This window comes from Rhododendron vialii, chromosome 10a, assembly GCF_030253575.1.
Source record: "Rhododendron vialii isolate Sample 1 chromosome 10a, ASM3025357v1".
In the NCBI taxonomy this organism is placed as follows: Eukaryota; Viridiplantae; Streptophyta; class Magnoliopsida; order Ericales; family Ericaceae; genus Rhododendron; species Rhododendron vialii.
In genome coordinates, this window is record NC_080566.1 from 11,148,738 (window position 1) to 11,169,813 (window position 21,076).

Below are 21,076 nucleotides of genomic sequence, written 5' to 3' on the forward strand. Positions count from 1 at the left end.
TTTTATTTTAATTACTGGGAATTTACTTTTAAGATTCCTTTTAATTTATAATAATCCGTCATAATTAGATTTAAAACTTATAAAATTATATCTTTTCGCACCGGACAATTTAGTCATTTTCATAAAGACAAGTATGCTTATAGAAGCACTTGTATATTTTCCTAATGAGTAAAATAAAATCTTTAAATTATATTTCTTGGCTAGAAATCCTACTTGGCAAATAGAATTAGCTTTCGACCGATTAGTTAGAAAAACCTAAGTACCAATTCAATCTAGTTACATTTCTCTAATCCTAGATGAACCTTTTAACCATCCTTGAACTTTATGAACCTTTTCAAACCCTAATTGAACCCTTTTAAACCTAGGAAAGTAATCATTAGACTTCATGATTAGTCATTTCAAGACCTTACTTATCATCATTACCTTCTACCCATTGGATAATAGTTCTTAGGGTAATTTTTATCCTTTGAGTAATAGAAATAAGACTTCTTATTGTCTAGAAAATAGTGCTACCATGGACTTGTCTAATCAAGACCAAGACCAAGTTTGTTCTTCCAAACAACCATGATTATGTATTGTCACATCAAGTAGCCCATAATTCATCATTACTTCCTTTCTCCTTCCTACAAGTAATCTTGACATACATATACATATATGTATGTATATCACCCTAAAAATTTCCTAGAAAGGCTACTTGGAAGCCTTATTCATTCTTTTGTATTGACAAGTCACTTTCAAAAGCTAACCCTTTAATCATTTCACTTTCTATTAACTTGTTATTTTCCCCACTCATCATTGTGCTTTCTTAATCAAATCACTCTCCTAGAAAGTGCATTACTCTTTCTCTCCATTGAAAGGTCACTTTCAAGAATATATTTCTTCCAAAAATATTTCTTCTCATCATTTTCTTTTTAAACATTGGGCAATAGTTTGTAGGGTAATTTTTATCCTTTGAGTAAAAAGAATAAGACTTGCCAATGAATACATAGATTTGACAAGACTTAGACTTGACATGCAGAGGGAGCTAAGATTTTTGCTATAAATAGCACACCCCTCATGTCATTCAACTCACGCCTTCAAGTCTTTCAACTTCTCTCTCTAGAAATTCTTGTATTCTTACTTTGTTCTTTTTTGTTCTTGGAGTTCTTGAGTTTCTTCTTAAGTTCTTCAAGAAACTCATTCAAGGCCGCCACTAAACCACCACTCGACGACCCCCTCGATCCAAAAAGTTTAGTAGTATAGTCAAGAACTAGTTTCGAGAGAAACCTTTCTCTTTCGAAGCTACCGTAAGCTTATCGTAGGAAGTTACTCCCTTCGATAGCCGACTTATCTTGTTGTAGTCGCCCTACCGCCAAGAAGAATGGTAGAATACATCTACTTATTTACTCTAAGTATACGTAGATTCTCTCGTACTTACTATCTCTAAATAAATAAAAATGTGTATATTGTTTGTATTGTTTAAAATGCATGATAACTTGAAAAGTATTTTACTAAAGGCTTGAAAGGAAATATGATATTTTGAATAACTCGCCTTTATTTTCCGGAAAGACATATGTTGTTTTGAACTTCTCAAAAAGGAAGAGAGATTGGATTTTGGAAACATAGACTTGAATGGAAGTATTCGTATTTTGATCTTAAGGATGGTTATGAGCATGTATATGTGATTACTTGGATTACTTGTTTGATGTGTGATAAAACATAAGTGGTATCCACTCCAAAGGTGTCCGTCCATGTGACACTATACTTTATATCGTGTGCTAAATGTTTGAGTATGACTACGTGATAATATGAGCATGATAAGTAATATAGAGTTGGATGATCTTGCTAATTTAGTTTTAAGATTACAATGAATGATTTATGTGTACGTACATGAAAAGTTCTACCGCGGAGTCTATGCATGTAACGAGACACATAAATTGAGAAAGTATAAACATGACACTTAGGGTGTGTTAAAACTAATGTGTGGTTTTGAAATCGCAATGTGGCCGAACTTGCCCATTGTGTGGTGTGTGTGTGTGTGTGTGTGTTTTTTGAAAACCCAATGGGAACCCGGAGCGACGAAACCATTGTGGTATACTCGGGAACCCAGAGTGGCGGAACTGATGGATGGATTGTTGTTTGGTTATTCGCGGAGAGGAGCCAACGCAATTGTTTTAATGATTTTCGAAAATCCAAATGGAAACCCGGACCGGCGGAACCATTGTGGGATACTCGGGAACCCGGAGCGGCGGAACCGAGGGTTTTGAATTGTGGATTGGTTATCCGTGGAGATGAGTCAATGCTAAATTTTATGTTTTTGTGTGCCAATGGGAACCCGGAGCGGAGCGGCGGAACAATTGTAAGGATACTCGAAAACCCGGAGCGGCGGAACCGAGGTTGGGTGTGTAAAAATGATTTTGGAAATATTGATTTGGTATATGAAAAATGGTGACATGGTCTACGACAAATTGCGTAGGAGAAACTCAGAAAATCATGGACATCAACGTTAGAATGGTGAATGTGAATGTGTCATTGTTAACTGTTTTGTTAAATATGTATGTACTATGTGAAAATCGTTAATTTTATGATCTATTATTTGTAAGTTAAGGGTTAGTGGGTATGGATTATTCTATTAAGCTCCTGTAGCTCATGGTGTTACCTTTGGTAACCCTGACATATTATACTGGGGGCGACGCTGGTATAATGTGTCAAACTTTGTAAATGATTAGCGTGAGCTGTACACCTTGGAAGCTTTCGGAGCCAAAGAGCTGGCAAAAATGGAGAAACAGACGGAGCTGTAATTAGGAACCTTAATTTCCATTCCCTTGTGTAATAAAAGTACTCTCATGGAAGTTATGATATAATAATGAGCCAGACTCTATTTTGAAGTTTTCAATAAAATTATCTATTTAACGTACCCAAAATTCGGGGCATTACAGTGCTGATTTGGAGCTTGCGCGCGCAGATTAACTTGACAGGTGTTGGTCAATGGTCAAAGCTTGACTATTGACCAACGCGTGAGTAAGTGGTACATGCGCGCGCTTCACCCAAATCCGCGCGCGCCGGTCAACCGGACAAGTGGTGGTCAATAGTCAAAGCTTAACTGTTGACCCACGTGCGTGTTGGTATGACACGCGCGCGCGCCGATGCAAGCTTGTCCCCATCACCTTTATGGGTTGATAAGCTTAACCATCAAACAACCTCAGCCAGACCTCGTGGACTAGCTGAGCTCATCTCTTTGCCACCATACCTACCTCATCTCTCCCTATATATACCCCCCCTATGGTTCATCCATTAAAAGGGTTCAAAAAAAAAAAGAAAGTTGCAAAAATCCATTCCAAGGTTTATCAAAACTCATACACCTTGGGTTACAAAGCCAAGCGACAAGCATCCAAGAACATAGCTTGTTCTTCCGCCTCAACCTTTTCAAACACCTCAACCAAGCTTCAAACCGCAAAGATCAATCTCTTTCAAACTTAATCTAGGCATAGCATACCTACTATTTTCTGTTCTGATCCCTGAGGGGGGCTGGCAGGGTTAAGGCTAGTAATCAATACTATGTCCTGGCCCTAAAGCTGGCAAGGTTTCAAAAATCGTCATAGTACGTAGGAACTAGCGCGCGCAGGCTATTTGTACGCGCGCGCCACTCTTTGGCTGCGCGCGCAGGTCTGCGTAGGGATTGGTATTCTACTGTTTTATGCTTTATTTTGTATATAGGTCACTGTAAGCATAATAACAACCAGTTTACTACTTTCCTTAGTTAAAACTGCTAGTTTTAGTCCAATATGTGTATTTGCTGCTTTGGGATACCCCTGGGGCCTTTCTAATTATGTCTTAGAACCTAGAAAAGTGTAGAACCAAACACTAGTTTGCAGGCTCATACTCGCGCACGATAGTGGATTACCCGTGCGCGTAGGTCGACCTCTGACCAGTGAGTGGCCTTTGCATGGATAACTTCGCCTTAGGCCTCTGTTTTGTCTCCACACTGTTTATTGGGTGTTTTGTTAGTTTGTAGGGCTTTTCAGCCTTTAAACTGGTTAGAACTGCTTATCAACTGCCTATGAATGGTTTGGTTTGTCCTAAATGTGCACTGGTCATTTCTAGAGCCCAGAGGGTTAAGAATAAGAGCTGTGGGCTTAGGCTTATTGGTGCGCGCAGATGTTGTAGTGGCGCGCGCATGTGTGGTCAACATGCAGTGACTTGATCAATGCATGTTGGTTTCTTCATGCGCACAACACTCCAAAACTGCCTTCCAGTCTGTCTAAAACTCCCACAACAGTCTGTTTTCATCCTATACTAATTGTTTCAATAAGCGAGCATGCTATTAATCATATCCTGCAATGTGTTACAATTTTAATTCCCATTAAACTTTTTCGCCGCCCTAATTGGCTAATAAATCGATTAATAAAAGAAGAATCACAAACATTTTCACAAAATGCCTAAGTAGAGACCGATCTCCGGATTGGGCGAGAGGGGTGCCTTAAAACCCTTTCCCTCTCGTAACCTGGCTCCCGAACCCAGTTATGGTTATGATAGACTAGTTCTTTCACTTTTTCAAATCAAAAACAGCGTATAAGGCATTTTGAATTCGGTTCCTTGGGTGTCGGACCTTCAAACCCAAGTGGCGACTCTCTAAATTACGAGCGCTCGTCCCGCTTAGTGCTCCCTCGATCCCGGCATTTAAAAGGAATGGAATCCTTTTAAGGGCACGTTGCCCACAAATGGGGATGAGTTTTAGAGGGATATAGGCATATATATAGCACCTTGGATATGGTAGAAAGGGGATAAGGGATAGATAGTTTGTTAAAGGTATCATGAAGAAGGGGATATGCATATGCTTAGTTCATTCTGTATTGATATCTACATAATAAGAGAGAACGGTTTTTGAATCTTATCTGTCTATAAATCCTAATCATTGTTTTGCTCCATAAATCCTACGGCTCTCCCTCTCTCTCTCAAACAATATTAATTGCACAATTACTACTAATTAGATCTCACATTGCGTCGTGCCTTTAGGCACGGGCAAATCCTAGTGGATGGATAAGAGTGGGTGGATGATGATTTAAGGAGGAAATTGACATTTTCGTAGATAAAGAAGCCAGATAAGAAGGTGGGATATGTATTCCTAGGGCATGAGCTGGGTATTACATCTCCCGATGGGTGGATGTGTTATCAAGATGTCAGACCATTTTCCACCATCTCTCCTAAAATCAATTGGTGGTAGGAAGGTGTTTACACCTGTTTTTGGCACCCAGTCCTAGACGAGCGTTAGAAGGTCATTTAATTAGAATTTGATTAAATTGGGCCATGAAATGAAGATTTGTTGGATCAAAATTAATGGGCCGAACCCATGTTGACTAGGCCCGGTTAATTTTAACCCAATCTGATTATAAATTAAAATTATGGGCCATGGGTTATATCATTTTTTGAAGATCAAAACAAGGCCTAATTAATTTTGGTATGATTGGGGCACAGGCTATGGGAATTGCAGGCCTTGATTATAAAGGCCCATGATTAAATATGATTATTTGGATATTCTGGAACCATCCCATGAAAAGGGGAAGTGAAGTTAGCAGGGAGTGATTGCCACGTGGCTATTAAACCAAGTCAAAATGGCCCATTACTCTTTGAAATCCACGGAAAAAGGAGATGGAGGAGAAACACGTGTCTCACTATTCTCTTAACTGCCCGTGATCAAGAATTAGAATGTGGGTAATTGGTATTCACTTCTGGTAATTTCTCTCAACTGTCCATGATCCCATGATTGGTAAGTTACATGGGACACTTGTCATCTCAAGAGAAGGGCGGGAAATCCATCTCATGTAGAACCGAAGACCCTTAGCCTATAAATACTAGTTCACAAGAAGAAAAAATGGTCCACACACCAATCAAGCTCAACGCTTAAAACCAAAGCCTTTCCAGTGAAGCAACTATCTCATCTCTCTCTCATTTCTTTCTCTCTTGTACCCCCAACTTTATTATTACGATATAGTAAAGCTATTCCATCTCTTTTGTATCCCCAACTTTATTATTACGACATAATAAAATTATTGTACGTTATTACTTCTTTTCCTACACGATTATGAAATTATTAAGTTCTCGATAGTAAAGGCAAAACTACGTACCAATACTGCAATCCAGCTCTTAGGTTTGCAGCACTTTCGCCTTCACGGTTAAGAAGTCAGAAAAGGGACACTCAGTCCTTTACGTTGGACGCGACAAGTCTTGGTACGCCCACTCAGTCCTTGAGCCATTTCGGAACCGAACAGAAGGGTTTCAATTAAATCTTTTATGGCATTTGACATCGCACCTGCAAGTCTATTTTTAGAGCGGTCGCAGGGAGTGGCATTGTGTAACCAAATTCAGGGGGGCACTCTGGGCCCAACAATCCCTCCCTCACGATGACGCTTCCGCGACTCGAACCCATGACTTCCTGGCTCTGATACCACTTGTCGGACCGCTTTTTTACCATCTCCCCTAAAATCAATTGATGGCAGGAAGGGTTTCAATTAAATCTTTTATGACATTCGACATCCATTGCACCCGCAAGTCTGTTTTTAGAGTGGTCGCAGGGAGTGACATTATGTAACCAAATCCATGGGGGCACTCCGGACCCAACACAAGGTATGTGGATGAGTAATCCCGCTAGCCAACACCGGATGAGGTTGGGGGTGGGTGACCATCTTCTCCTCCTTTCCTTGTTTGCTTTTCGTTTGACTATGTAGTGGCTTTTCTTTTTCTGTCATTGCACTTCAGCTTTCCCGTCTTTATCTCTGTCTTTGTTGTTAATCACTTCAAAATATTTACTTGCTCTATTTGGTGCAAGTTTGCTTATGCACATTACTCTTGCAACATCTTTGAAAGTAGCAAAGTTTGTATGCATTGCTCATGTGTTTTCCACCACCATCTGTCTCATAATGATTTCACTTTTTGGGTTCTCTCAATTTTCTCCTCATAGTTCTTATGTGATAGTTCAATGGCCATTTTGTTAAGTAATGAGATGGTGTGAATCGGTTGATGTTTCCGATCGATTTTCAGCTCTACAGAGTGGTATATGTATTTTCATTTCCTTCACATTTTCGAAACCAAGAAAGAAAAACAAAAGCGGTATGGTATTGCTTCTAAACTTTTTCTGCCTTTTTTATGTACATTTTCCCCTCAATTTCCAGATCGCAATCACAGTAGTTTACAAACACTGTAGAGGGGAATGGAAAAAGTTTCACAAGAATGCAGGAAGAAGCCAGCCTGTTTTGCTAACAGTACTTGGTGTGCATTCAAGTAGAGTATCTCGCCTCGCAGTACAGAACCTTGTCTTGTTACTTTCGGTGATACGAGATCCGGTGTTCTGATTTTGGGAAATCTTGTTTTCAAATGGTCTCTCACTGTGCACACGGCCCATGAAGATGTCTTGCCAATTGTTGTAACAAGGAGAGAATCTCTAATAGTTTGGTGTATTTTCTCCTAGTTAAAAATTCAATTTTTGGCCTGTCACGGAGACACTTCATGAAATTCGGACAAAACTGCATGTGTGGTACCAAGTCTCTTTATACGGAGCAGAATTTTTGACTTGTTACGGTGCTACTTTATTAAATTTCACTGACGACAAAATAATTCAAAAAGTATATTTATTAAAAAAATTAGGTTTGTTCATATTTGCATTTTTCAGATTCTTCTCGTCAAGACCAAATAATAAGCCAACAAAATTGACATAAAACTAACAACAGCAAAAACAATTGAATAAAGACCAAAAGAAAAATGTCCAAAAGGATTATTAAGCCAAACTAAGCATTAGTACTTATCCCAAAATCCTTTAAAGAAGTGCTAATATAGAACCTTGCTACTGACACAGCAAATCTGTGTATAGATTGTGTTATGGGCCAATTATGAGTCCCATACAAATAATCTGAGCCGTTCATTATATTTAAAATATTTTCCAAGCCCCCCCCCACCCCCCCCTCCGAAAAATCAACTCAATCCGATACCTATAAGTTCTTGATCTAATCGTCTAACTTTTCATTCAGGTTTTTGGAGAATGAAAAGCTAGACGATTAGATCAAGTACTTATAGGTATTAGATTGAGTTGATTTTTCGCAAAAGCTGTTGAAAAAATATTTTAAAGACAATGAACGGTTTTGATCATTTGTGTGGGACCCATAGTGAGCCCCACAACGCAATATGTGCACGATATGTGCATAGATTTGCAGTGTAAATAGACTTTCCAGCCAATATAACATGGCCATTTGGCAAAAAATGACTGTTATTTCTTAGGCCGAAAACATGACTTTATTATTTGGGAAGTCATTTTTTTTTTTTTTTGGGGAAACAAGGTAGTGGATAGTTTTGGAAATTCTTGCCAAATAGTACTGCGCGCATTCGAATTGCTATTATCTGATGAAATATTGGTATTTCAGCCGTGCATGGGGATTCTTGACATGTCCTTAGCCTCTGAATTCATGCACGAACATAACAAGCTCGGGTCTGTCCATTTTGTCCATGACTGGGCCGAGGGATTGGAGAGAAATTGCAGAGTTTCTAGACATGATTAATTGCTGGTGACCTGAAAGCCAACACAGAAAACCCCGAAGGAGTTGCAAAAGGTTGAACCGTAAATTCAAACTTTCTGAGTTCGAAACTTGGTAACATCTTGAGGCGAGGCTGTAAAAGAGTAATCTTTTGTGGGTCCTATAATTCCAACATGGATGACATGCTTTTAACTGGACCGGGCGTAAGTTGGTCCAGACAATCCAACCACCGAACCGGGAAAAAAAAAGAAAGCCAGCACAGAAAAACTTGAGAGAGAGAGAGAGAGAGAGAGAGAGAGAGAGAGAGAGTTCTCATAGGAATCAGATCCAATTGGTGTGACAATGAGGTCTTGGCTTCTGAATTCTGATGTCTGTCTTGGTCCTTCACATTGGTAACATTCACGTTGGTTTTGGACTTTTAAGGACGTGGAAATGGTGCCACCCATGTCTCCCATGTGACCCATCATCTTAATCCGTGTACCTTGTTATTCTTTCCCCATTTACAGAATTCCTCATCTCGGACCCGCCCGTGATCCGAATGTAGCACTTTCTGAGCAGATTATTTATACGAAAAATTGAGTTATCAAACATCCACAATCTCATCATCGGATGACAACTATTTTCGAACGAAATGGCTAGTAATTATGAGTTCCCGTACTCATATCCAGTAAAAAAAAATACGAGTTTGGGAATGCAGTGTTTATCTTAAGTAATCCGATCATGCATGTGGCTATATTTTCAAATCAACTTAATTTATTTAATGTGGTTAATTTCCATGCCAGGATTTACTAGTGAACAGTAATGTTCGCATCATTTTATAGAACAGTTCACCCATACCCTATAAAATAATATTCAAAAATTTATGGATATTTTTCTAGATTTTTATGGGACCCGGAATGAGTCCAAACGCGTTTTTCCTTGCGCGGTTCCCTGCAAATCTTTCTTGCAATTAGAATTTCCGTTTTCGATGAGCAACAGAAGAGCCTTTTAACTGTCTTTTTATACAGTCTTGGAATATTAGAATATATATATAAGGTTGGTTAAAAAGCTCAAGTTGTTCGGGTTAAAATGCCAATTTTTTTATTCTTTAAAGCTTTCCGAGAAATATTAGGTGGAGCTAAAAAAACAAAGCTATTTACTACTGGAAATTAAATTTTCATTGAAATTGATATGACAAATATACACAAAAAAAGACTTTTACTTCATGACTCATGTTATGCGACGAAAAAGACGAATCAATCAATCACAGAGATTTTATAAGGACAACTACAAAAACAAAAATTACAAGAGATCGCAATATCTATGTGGTTCAATTTTGTGTGCTTGCCCCTATCTAGAAAAGGAATATCTAATATACACAATAAGAATTAAAATGCTTAACCCTCCCCCGCACCCTCTCATTGAATCTCAGTTTTTTATTAGATTCGCACCTAAAAATCGCAATTCGAAAATACACTACTGCGTGTTTATCTAGGTTTTTCAAGAATAGCTTCTGTTTTTTTAATTGTATGGAAAGTCATACCAATGTGTTCGATATATATAGCTAGTTTAGGCTAAATTTAAATAAACACAGTTGTGCCTTGGTTTAAGTGTGTTTGGTTTCCAAGTCATGTTCCTCGTTGCCTTGGTTTAAGTGTGTTCCTCGTTGCCTTGGTTTAAGTGTGTTTGGTTTCCAAGTCATTATCGAATGGCTTGCAATTCTGGGGAGATTGTCTACCAAGGATAAACTTTGCAGTTGGAATTACAAATAGTTTGGGAGTGCCGTCACGTGATACTCCGGACTACTTTACAATTTGTGGGGTAACTAGATACACTTAGTGTAGACTCCACAAGAATTTGTGATTGTAAAGTGGTCCGGAGTACCACGTGGCGGTACTCCCGGACTATTGTATAATTTCACCCAATTGATGGGATGTGTTTGTTATGCCAAGATGTGGAGGAATCTCATGAGCATTTGTTTTTTTGAATGCTCATATTCTCAAGTGGTTTGGCAGATGTTGCTTCACAAGAATAACATTCAACGCCCCTGTGGTGGTTTGTCTAGTGAATTGGATTGGATGAATGCTCATAGTTATTCTGATTCATGTCCTAATCATGTCTATAAACTTTCCATGACTGCCTTAATTTACTAGATTTGGAGGGAACGAAATCGAAGGCAGTTTCAAGGGGTTGGTGTGTGCCTGCTCAAACTTTAATTTGGAGACCCAGATTATTGAAGAAGTCTGAGGCTACTTATGCTTGTGGAAGAACATTAAGCGTAGCAATGCTAATTGGCTTTTTGCTATATCTTGGAACCTTAGTTCTAGGATTTTCTGTCATATGTAATTACTCTGTTTCATGGTTTTTCTTTTACTAGCCTGATAGGTATGATCTGATTGTACTGAGGTTTTGACATTTTGTTAGTTTTGGTTGGTTTGCTTTTTAAAGGTTTTACTTACCCAAAAAAAATTAAATAAACAACACCCTTAGATATCCACTTGTGTTGATTTTTGTAAGATTGTCTGAAAAATCAAGAGTTACCAAATGAAACGGTTCTGGTCATTGCACTCTGATAAAAAACAAAAAACGAAATTGCACTCAAAATTAAGGTTGGCATGTTCACGACTCTTGATGAGCTGAAGAAACTTCTACAGGTGTCAATCCATTGAGTGAACACAGTATTTGAGTCATGACCAGATAATTTCCACTGTGGATCTCAATGCTCGAAGACTCTTGATATGCTGAAAGGAATATAGTGTGATACTCCTTTCTCCAAGTGATAGAACCATCAGGATTAGGAAGACATCTGTTGTTGCGAGTTGTCCAAAAAGCAAATTGGAGGTCTTCGCCTGGGCCTGTGGGAACTTGTCTGATCTTCTGTTGCTAGTAGGGTATGTTGCCAAAGAGCAAGAGAAATTTCAAAAAGAAATCTTCTGGAGGCTGAACTTGATTGAACGCCGCATGAGTCAGATAGACCAAGACTACTGATTTATTAAAACAGACACTTATAGTATACACATCGACTAAATACCATAAGAGGAGATAGTCTTCTTTTTTGAAATAAAAGACATTATGGTAGGACACTTCAAATTGGGTGAGAAAAGGATAGACAGGATGGAAGGGTAGACCTTTTATGGGACCTTCATCAAGACCATACTTGAAAATACAGAGATGTTGAAGGTTTTGACACATTTGAACACACCTAGAAAGAAGGGTTAACTCTAAGATATGAGACTGAAGGTGGACAGGAAGATTGACTGGGTGAAAACAGGAAATCATGGGAAAGCAACCAGGAACAAAGGAATGTGGTTTTGTTTTTGAAAACTGGTTGATTTCTTTTTTGAGCCTTGACAAAAAATCAGGGAGGACATTTGTTTTTTCTTTTATGTGAACAGCATCAAAACTCCAATTGGAAAACCAATTTGCCTATCTGAGTAACTGTGCTTTTGGGAGGTGCTTCTGTTTGAATTTGAGCATACTGGGGAAACTCATCATATCAGTCTCAATTAGAAAATGATGACCGATTAGATGAAATTCAAACTTCTCTCCTTTTGATTGCCAGAATTTCTTTGTAGGTAGAATGGTAATGAAGCTCTGCTGGAGAGAATGCACCACTCTTGTATCCACAAATTCTGCGCTTTTGATCTGAATTTTCTTCCAAAAGAACTGCTCCCCAATATAGATCAGAGGCATCTGTCTGAAGGACTCTCTTTCCATCTGAAGGTATGGTTAATGGAGGAAGAGTTTTGGCTATGGCTTTGAGGTCTTTTACAGCTTTAGTACAAAGGGCTGATCAAGGAGGAGGGGTTTTCTTTAGTAGAGCTGAGAGAGAAGTTCGGTATTGGACCAGGTTGGGAATAAAATCAGCCATATAATTAACAATTCCAAGGAACTGTTGAACTTGTTTGACTATGAGATTTTCATCTGAAAAATGGTCAAGTTGGGAGGCTATATGAGGCTGGAGGGTATATTGACCTTTAGAGATATGCATCCCTAAAAAATTAATTTCTGGTTGAGCAAGAAACATTTTTTTCTCTGAGAGCATGATACCATGGATTTGGACTAGGGAATGAAAACTTTGTAGTAGGACAACATGAGACTCAATATCAGGAGAAAAAAGTAGGATGTCATCGATGTAGATAAGGGCTGAGGACAGAATAGGAGCGAATACCCGAATCATGGCCTTTTGAAATAAGGATGGAGCTGTTTTCAATCCAAAAGGCATGACTGACCACTGGACGTGATGGTCTGGAATGCAAAAACCAGTTTTAGGGCGATCATCTGGATCGATGCCCAGCTGCCAAAAACCTGCTTTCAAGTTAAACTTTGAAAAAATTTGAGCTTTAGGCAAGTTTGCAAAAAGAACACTTCTTTGAGGAAGAGGGAATTTGTTATCCTGCAAAAAATGATTAAAAGGCTGGTAGTTGATAACCAGGCGGAGCTTTCCTCTTATCTGCTCTGTTCTTTTGTTGACATAAAATGCTTCACATGCCCACTGAGAGGTTGTGGGCTCAATCAAACCTTCTGATTGAAGTTGCTGGAGTTCTTGTAGAGCAAGCTGGTAGTGTTCTGGGTTCATTCCATGATGGGTAGCTTTGGTGGGGTTGATGTCTTCATTTTTCTTAAAGGGAAGAGAAATGAAGAAATCTAGATTTTTCCAAAGTGGGTTGGAACATTTGGTGAGGAACTAGGAATGAGATTCAGCACAGGAAGTTTGGATTATGGCTTCTTTGATGGTGGAGAAATTTTCTATGGAAAAGAGATTTGGTTGGGTGGTCCAGGGTAACAAGTAGTTTTTGTATTTCAAACCTTTTTTAAGCCAGGAAACTTTGCTGAGATTTTGGAGGATATCAAAGCCTAACAATAAATCTTTTTCTGGGAGATCAAAACCATAGACTTTGTGTTTTATGGTGTATCTTGGGAAAAGTTGAATGGAAACAGGCTTACTTATCAGAGTGATGACAAATGTTTCTCCATTGGCTGCTGTAAAGGGTCTGAAACATGACTGCCAGTAGGACCTGGGGAGGATGGCTGGGTTGAGAATGAAGGCTGCTGCACCAGTATCAAAGAAAGCGATGACTGGTATGGGTTTCTCATATTTTCCAAGCAAGATTTTGACCTTTGCTAAAGGTTGAGCCAACATGATGTTAGAGAATCCAATTGTTTGGACTTCATAAGGGAATGAGTCAGGATCATCAGAAGAGTCACCTGATTCTGATGAATCATCTGAATCATCAAAAGTGAATGCAAGGACTGCTTCATTGTCGATAGAAAACAGAGATTCGATATCAGCATCTTCAAGATCATCATCAATGAGAGCCAAAGAGTTCACCATTTTGTCTATTGCTGCCTTATTTGGACACTGTTTTGCATAGTGCCCTTTCTTTCCGCATATGTAGCAGTGATCAGACTTTCGCTGCCCTATAAACTTTTTCTTCTTGAAAAATTTCCATTTTTTCCGGCGTGAGAACCTGCCAGATTTTGGAAACTTTGAAAATTTGCCAGGAGATTGAAACTTCCATTTCTGAAAGTGTTTGGACTTCCGGTATGAAGGACGGCAAGTGCACTTCTTGTCTTTGCACTTTATGGATAAGTCTGATCGGTCACATGCTTTGCCAAGAAGTTTTCCTTATTCTTCAAGAGTTTTGAGGAATTTTTGGTGGTTGCAAAATTTTTCCAAGGCAATCAAAGAGTGCTGGTAAATACCACCAAGAGATGTTGCATTCAACGTCAATCCTTTTGTCTGAAGTAATCTTGTTGTCTCATTTCCCAATGGTTCAGGAAGGGAATTGAGAAAGGCTTGCTTGAGATTGACATCATCCATGCCGTTAAGAAGATAAAACCTTTGAGACATACGGTCATAATGAATCTCGAGATCTTTTCGTTTGAATGAACAGCACTTCATGCTGAGATATTCCTCTCGAACAAACTCTTTTGTATTGTTGTGGTCACCAAGAAACTCAGTATGCAGGACTGAGATAAATTGATCAAGGGTTGGCAATTGTTTGAGCTGTAGCTGTCGGTATTCACCCAGAGCTAAGTACCATTGACGAAGACGACCAAGGAATTTTGCTGTACACTTTGTAATGACGATACTTAGTGTAGCGTTGGGAGAGAGCATAGCAGCAGTGCACCAAGCATGAATCTCATAAAGCTTATCCAACCATTTTGATGGGGGAATGTTATCAAAGGAGAAACCTTGGGTATGGATATTGGAATGTGAGAAGGAATCAAAGGTTGGGATTTCTGGAGGTGGAGGTGTATCAAACTCAGGACCTTCTTCAATGATGGGATCTTCAACATGTTCCTTTGGGTTTTCAGGGTTCATCATGAAAACGTGAGGAATTGGCATCGAGTCAATAGATTCAGTATCCGATTCAGACTCAATGGTTGGTTTAGGAGATGGGGCTTCTGGTATAGTGGCTAAGGTATGTAGGAGAGTGGAGATTGGATTTTTGGAAGGGGTAGGAGTTGGCTAAACCATTAACTGGGGTGACTTTGAATTTGGGTCAGATGGTTTGGAAGGAGTAGAGGTGGTTGGAGTAGAGGTCGATATAGATGGTGGAGACGGAATTGTTTGAGGAGTTGGAGGCTAGATAGGTTTTATCTGGGGCTTTGGAAAAGGAAGTTTTGGTGGAGATGGTCTTTTTGGTGGAGGAAGAAAAGCTAATGAGCTCCCAAAGATATTGGACTCACTAAATCTTGAAGAATGATTTATAGGTAAGGGTTGAGACATTTGAGGATACCCAAACAAACTTTCTTGGGAGGAAGAAGGGAACATGTCAAATGGGCTTTTTTGCTGAGAATACTGCTGAGCTTGAAGTGAGTGAAGCTGATTTTTTAGGTGCTTCATTTCAGCATCCTTTTGAGAAAAAACTGCTGAAAATGCTTGGTTGGCATATGCCATCTGGAGAAGTTCCTGGTGAACATTTTGAATTTTCTGCTGCAAATCTCTGATAAGAAGTTCCAGAGTTGATAACTTCTTATGAACAACATTTCTCCAAATTTTGCTGGGAGTTAGCAATTCTCTGAAGAATTTTGTTCTGAGCTAGAAAATTTGCTGACTGCCAATTTATTGCTGCTTCTGCTGCTGAAACGGCTTTGGTACTACCACCAGGGAGAATGGTAGTAGAGTCTGAAATTTTATGCCGATGGGTCATCCTTTCTTGAGAATTATGAAATTCCAAAGGAGGAAAATCTGCTTCAGTCCAGGAAGAAGATGATGTGAACATGAAACATCCACTCGGTTGATTCGACGAACCATCATCAGATGGGGGTTGAGGAGAAGGTGGAGATTTACAAGAAGTGGAAGGTGACGAAGGACATATGGGACATGGTTCTTCAAAGTCCTCGTCATCTTCTAGGAGGCTGTCTTCTAGACACTCATCACAGTCACAGGTATCAAATAACAATGACCTGTTTCTGAATTTTTGAAATAGAAGACTGGAAGGCCACTGGGATCAAAATATTTAATTGGAGGGCCAGGCCTAGAACCATCCACAAACATGTTAATTTTTGAGGGAAAAATGACAGGATGGGTGGAGGCTGAGGCTGAGGTTTCTTTTGGGAAAGAAATCTCCACTGTACCATTAGGTTTTGAGATGAAAGTTGGATTTGAGGATTGGACAGGTATGGGCTTGTTTTGATTTTTCTCATAAGCTGTAACCCAAGATTCTGGGAGAAGCTTGAGAAGCTCAGGACGGGAAATCTGTCGTGGAACATGGACACAAGAGGCTTGGTGAGGTGCGTTAACAGTGAGGAAAAGGGCTTCATCTGTGGAGGAAGGTAAGGACATGTCAAAGGCATGATTTTGAAGACGATATGCCATTTGGTAGTGAAGGGTTGCTGCATATGTGGTGGAAATTTGGGAGGCACCACCAATTTGAATTTGGACCTTCAAGGCGGATAGCAGATGAGAATCTGCTAATGGCATGTTGAAATTGGAGTAGAAGGTAAAAATCACAATTCCAGCATTTAAGGTGGTTTGGACTGTAGCGATACACGCGTGCTGATACTGTAGAAACCTGGTATCGACCAGAGCAAGTCTGGAAGTAACAGGCAAACCTTTTCTACCATGGAAAGTGACAGCCAAACGGATTGCTCCAAAGTGAAGATGGGTAAATCCTTGTTGTTGCCAAAGGCGAGGCAAATCAACAGGGATTTCTAAAGGTAAAAGTTGTTCAGCTTCTGTAGCTGCTATGAAGTATTGGTCAAATTTAGAGGCTTGAACATATTCTTTTACGGACGTTGGGCGTTTTGTGGAGAAAAGTTGGGTGACGGTCTTTTTTACAGAAGTTTGTGGTCTGACAAAAGCATTATAGGAATTTAGGAAAGGGAGATCAGTAAGAGGAACCTTACTATCATCAGGAAGGTATTCAAACTCATACAAATATTCAAGATTAGAAGAAGAAGATGAGAAATTTCTACTGGTGGAGGAACACGAAGGGACTAAGGATAACGTAGCAGAGGAGTGGGTGGTAAACAGATGATTCATTTTTAAGTAGAAATCTGGGTTCTCCTTTTCCTTAGTACAGCAAACCTTTTCTTTTTTAAACGTAAAGACCTTCAATCAATTTTGATTAATAAAATTTTGTATACCAGGGTAGATAAACCGAGACACACTGCTCAAAAGCCAAAAGTCTCAAGGTACTTTAACCCACTGATACAAAATTCTTTTAACCAAAATAGTTAATGAAGTTTCTGATGTAGAAGATCCTTAGAAGGCAACCACAGAGCATATACTTCAAGTTTTTTCTTTTAAAAAAAATTTGAAATAGTTTTGGAAAAGAAGTTTCCAGAAGAGGGTTTAAACTAGAATGGAAGACATGGCTCTGATACCAAATTTACAGATACGAAGTGGGTACAAACACTAAGTAGGTTAAGATCGTAGAGAGAACACGGTAAGGAATTATAAGAACACAAGAGACTGGAATATTATTGCAAACACTGGTTTCCCTAACTTGATTTTTACAGAGGTGATGCTCTCCTTTTATAGGCGTAATGAGGCAACCAGATACATCATGCATGACATCAGAGAATAGTGCTACAGATAATTGGTGCCAGACATAGAACTATTAAGATATGGACTTTCAGCCTAGTCTAGCCTAGTCTACAAACCTTTACGTATTACAACAACTGACTAATAATTTACAACAACTGTACTCAATAGTAAACACTAATAATTTTGAAGGAAATGATTACACACTGATTTTCTGAGGAAGGGAATCAAAAGCCTCTCTGCTCTGCATATATGCAGGGACGTCTGGTCCGCCTGGACCAATAACTAACGACAGCTGCTTCACACCCCCACTAACAGTTTTCAAACACATGATTGGAGTTGAAGGAAAAGTGGAGATTTCTTGCAAGTCAAGTTAGGCCCAGTATCAGGAAATGGCCTATGGTAGCCTAGTAAATCAGTGGGAAAACAGTCTGGTGTTTCACTACCACAATATTTGTTGTCATTAACACTATTTCTGGGCTGCCTTTCTCGGGACTTACGTGACGGCTCCTGTGACTTTATACACACTAATACGCAAGAAATCAATACTCAGGAGAGAGAGAGAGAGAGAGAGAGAGAGAGAGAGTGGTGACAAGATTGGATCCGAATTAAGTTTGAGGAAGATTAGACGAGATTGGATTATATGAGACCATGAAAACTGAGAGATTTTATGCAACAGAAGAATAGTCATACATACGTGATTAGTGTAAGATTCTTTTTGGAGGAATCCTATTAATTTGAAAACAATAAGGAATAGATAGATTAGCTTCTGCATGATATTAATGAAATTTGGGCAGCATTTGGTAAGCGGTGCGAAATACAATCTAATGTTCTCACATCTTCATGTGCAGTCTAATATTATGCCCCGCACTTGCAGTCTGTGATAGCATGTGGATGAGGGGTGGAGTCTCAGAAATTTTTTATTAGCGGAGTCAAAAACTAGCATCATATGTTACTTATTTTTCCCTAGTTGCTAAGTGAAAAAAATAATTAAATTGAGAGGTTCATTAAACACTAGATATTGATTATTAAATGAAATGTTCCTTTACTATAGAGATTTTTGATGCATATATGATAATCTCATTTGTAATGTTATCAAGTTGCCAAGAGAAGAGAACGGTTAAGTATTTGTATCGTGTCTTATATTTAAAGCAAATTGAGGCAACTCAAGATTTATTATGGGGATAAAATTACCTAATTTATACGCAAAATCAGAGATATGTTAGTGAGCAATCAAGGAGAGTGGACAACCACTGCTTAGTGCAGTTGGTCAGTCATTGCCTCCCCTTTGTGGAAGGTCTTGGGTTCGAGCCCCACAGAAGGCAGGCCCTTTAGGGAACCAGGGCTATGAGTAGCTCCTGATCTCCCCGTGCTAACTCTAACATCCTCACTAACCCCCGCTTATGTATATCGTTGGGGCAAAAAAAAAAAAATCAAGGAGAGTGGGGACCCCACTTGCATCAAGTTGACTCCGCCTTGCATGGATATATGTATGGATTTCAAAGGTGAGGAAACCGATTTGAGCAAAGACTCGACCACGTGAAGTAATGTCACCTAAGAACTAACTCCAAAGACCAATACCATATAAGATATTTTTGGAGGAACCTGACCTAAATAGTCTCTAAACTATAAAGTACTGTAATATTGGAAGCTTAGTGCGGTGAGATAAATGGACGATGATAAACACATGCCTAACCATTTTTTTTTTTGAACAGTAAAGAAAGAAGTTTATTAATCACAGGCCTAACCATATGAGAACTAAAGGAGCACTTATGAGATAACTGTATAATAGACATTGCTTATCACATCATTCTTCATGATTCGTATTGTTGTATAGATAATATGTTCATATAAGCAAGCTCTACGTACAATGTTTAAAATTTTGTCATTAATGGGCAAATAAATCAGATAATCCCATTAGAAAACAAGAAGGAAGAAATTAAGCTAGTCCCAACATACAGTCTTCACAGCAAAGATTAATTGAAAAGCCAAACCAAAAATAAAACTTCATATTTCAAGAGGGAATCAAAGTGTAGAAAGTATCACTCATCCTATATACACATAGCCAGATTCAAAAACTCAAATCAGAACAATAATCTTCAAAATGTATATACAAAACAACTACAAGTCATGGGTTGAAGATGGAATTCCCACATTTGCACTTCCAACTCATGGGCTTGTAGTTGGAGCTATCATCGCCCCCTCTGGCATACTCGATGGTAGGAATTGACAATGAAGAGTTTTTTCCCCCAAATTTGGTCTGTGGATTTGTTGGAACCTGAATTGCTTCACAAGGCCCACATGAACTGCATCTCCTCTCGCATTTCGGTGGCCTCGAACCAATTTGGGCTCTCAACATCGCCTTCTCCTCCTGTTTAATTTCCATCCAATTTTGCTAACAAATTAAATCCAGAGAGAGAGAGAGAGAGTGTGTGTGTGTGTGTGTTTTGAAGTCTCACCTGAAAATGGCCAGTAGGTATGTTAATTGGTCGACCTGAAACACCGAAAACGTTCAGAAAACAAAGAAATTTGGCTAAAGACACAATTTTTGTGATCAGAATAACTGAAAAAGGCAGTTCACAATTAATATTTTTTCTTGAAATAAGAGGATGTCATTTACCTCCTGCAGTAAATCTCAGTTGGGTCGAGCTCGAAATCAAGAGAAAGAGAAAGTAAACTGTGATGTGGTTAAGTTTATGATTACAATCGAAATTGCCACTAGAACCCATTTCGGGTAAACAGAAAGGGAGATTACTCTGAAGTTCAAACAGGGGAATACAGAGTGGGTTTGAGAAACAGAGAGAGATAAAGATGGTGGGCAAGTGAGAGAGAGAGAGAGAGAGAGAGAGAGAGGTATTTGTGCTGATTGAGATGTGAGGTTAATATCCCAAAAGGTTCAGTAAGTGAATGACACTACCTACTAGTTATAAATGCTTCTATCTCTGTCTAATTCCTAGAGAGAGAAGAAGGTGATGGAAACAGGGGAAAGATGGAACATGGAAAGACAAAAGCACGTAGCAGAAAAAGCTTTTTGGAAGAAAGAACGGAAGGAGCCCCGGGAAAGCAGAGGGAAGAACCAACGTCGTCCTCAACCTCGTTTCATGAGCCCTCCTCTCTCTCTCTCTCTCTCTCTCTCTCAGAACAGAACAGAACAGAGATTCAATCATAAATAATACGAAGGTAAATTGCACCGCACCATTGTTTCCTATAGTATTAGATTTTCATTTAACTTTGGTTTCGACGTTTCGATTTTGTCAATTTGAACCTCGCACTCTTACATTATTTTGACTCACAATATGGTCTCTCTGGTGGAGAAGCCTATCGTACAACCTGAAAACAAATGGTGACAAAAATTTTGATTATAGATAAGTTGTGTATAAACAAAAGAATGCGTAATGATTTTGGGACGTACAGTAGTACACTCTCTTTGTGACTTTACCTTCACATTTTAAGTACAAACAAAACAAATTTAAATATCAAAAAAGGAAGAGAATTTAAACTCTAAAGACCAAGATGAAACACTTGAAAATATGAGAGTCACGGTTGTTATAAGTCCTTTTCTTATCTAGGAGTGTTGGAATACCGTGGAATAATAATG

General features: G+C 39.0%; 1 protein-coding gene across 1 annotated transcript; it reads right to left on the bottom strand.

The window, feature by feature from the left end:
* Positions 1-19,458: 19,458 nt before the first annotated feature.
* LOC131303927 (EPIDERMAL PATTERNING FACTOR-like protein 2) lies at positions 19,459-20,637 on the bottom strand. Its single transcript, XM_058330989.1, has 3 exons — positions 20,099-20,637; positions 19,938-19,972; positions 19,459-19,849 (listed from the first exon to the last, which is right to left on the bottom strand). The coding sequence occupies exons 1-3, from the start codon at positions 20,205-20,207 to the stop codon at positions 19,607-19,609; spliced, it is 387 nt and encodes a 128-aa protein (XP_058186972.1). The 5' UTR covers positions 20,208-20,637; the 3' UTR covers positions 19,459-19,606.
* Positions 20,638-21,076: the final 439 nt, after the last annotated feature.

What these genes read in the sequence shown, in the direction of transcription:
- LOC131303927 (XM_058330989.1), bottom strand. Translation starts at nt 20,207, where the DNA reads ATGGGTTCTAGTGGCAATTTCGATTGTAATCATAAACTTAACCACATC. An exon ending in ACTGAGATTTACTGCAGGAG is followed by an intron (nt 19,973 to 20,098) that starts GTAAATGACATC and finishes TCGGTGTTTCAG; the next exon opens with GTCGACCAATTAACATACCT. An exon ending in TACCTACTGGCCATTTTCAG is followed by an intron (nt 19,850 to 19,937) that starts GTGAGACTTCAA and finishes GAAATTAAACAG; the next exon opens with GAGGAGAAGGCGATGTTGAG.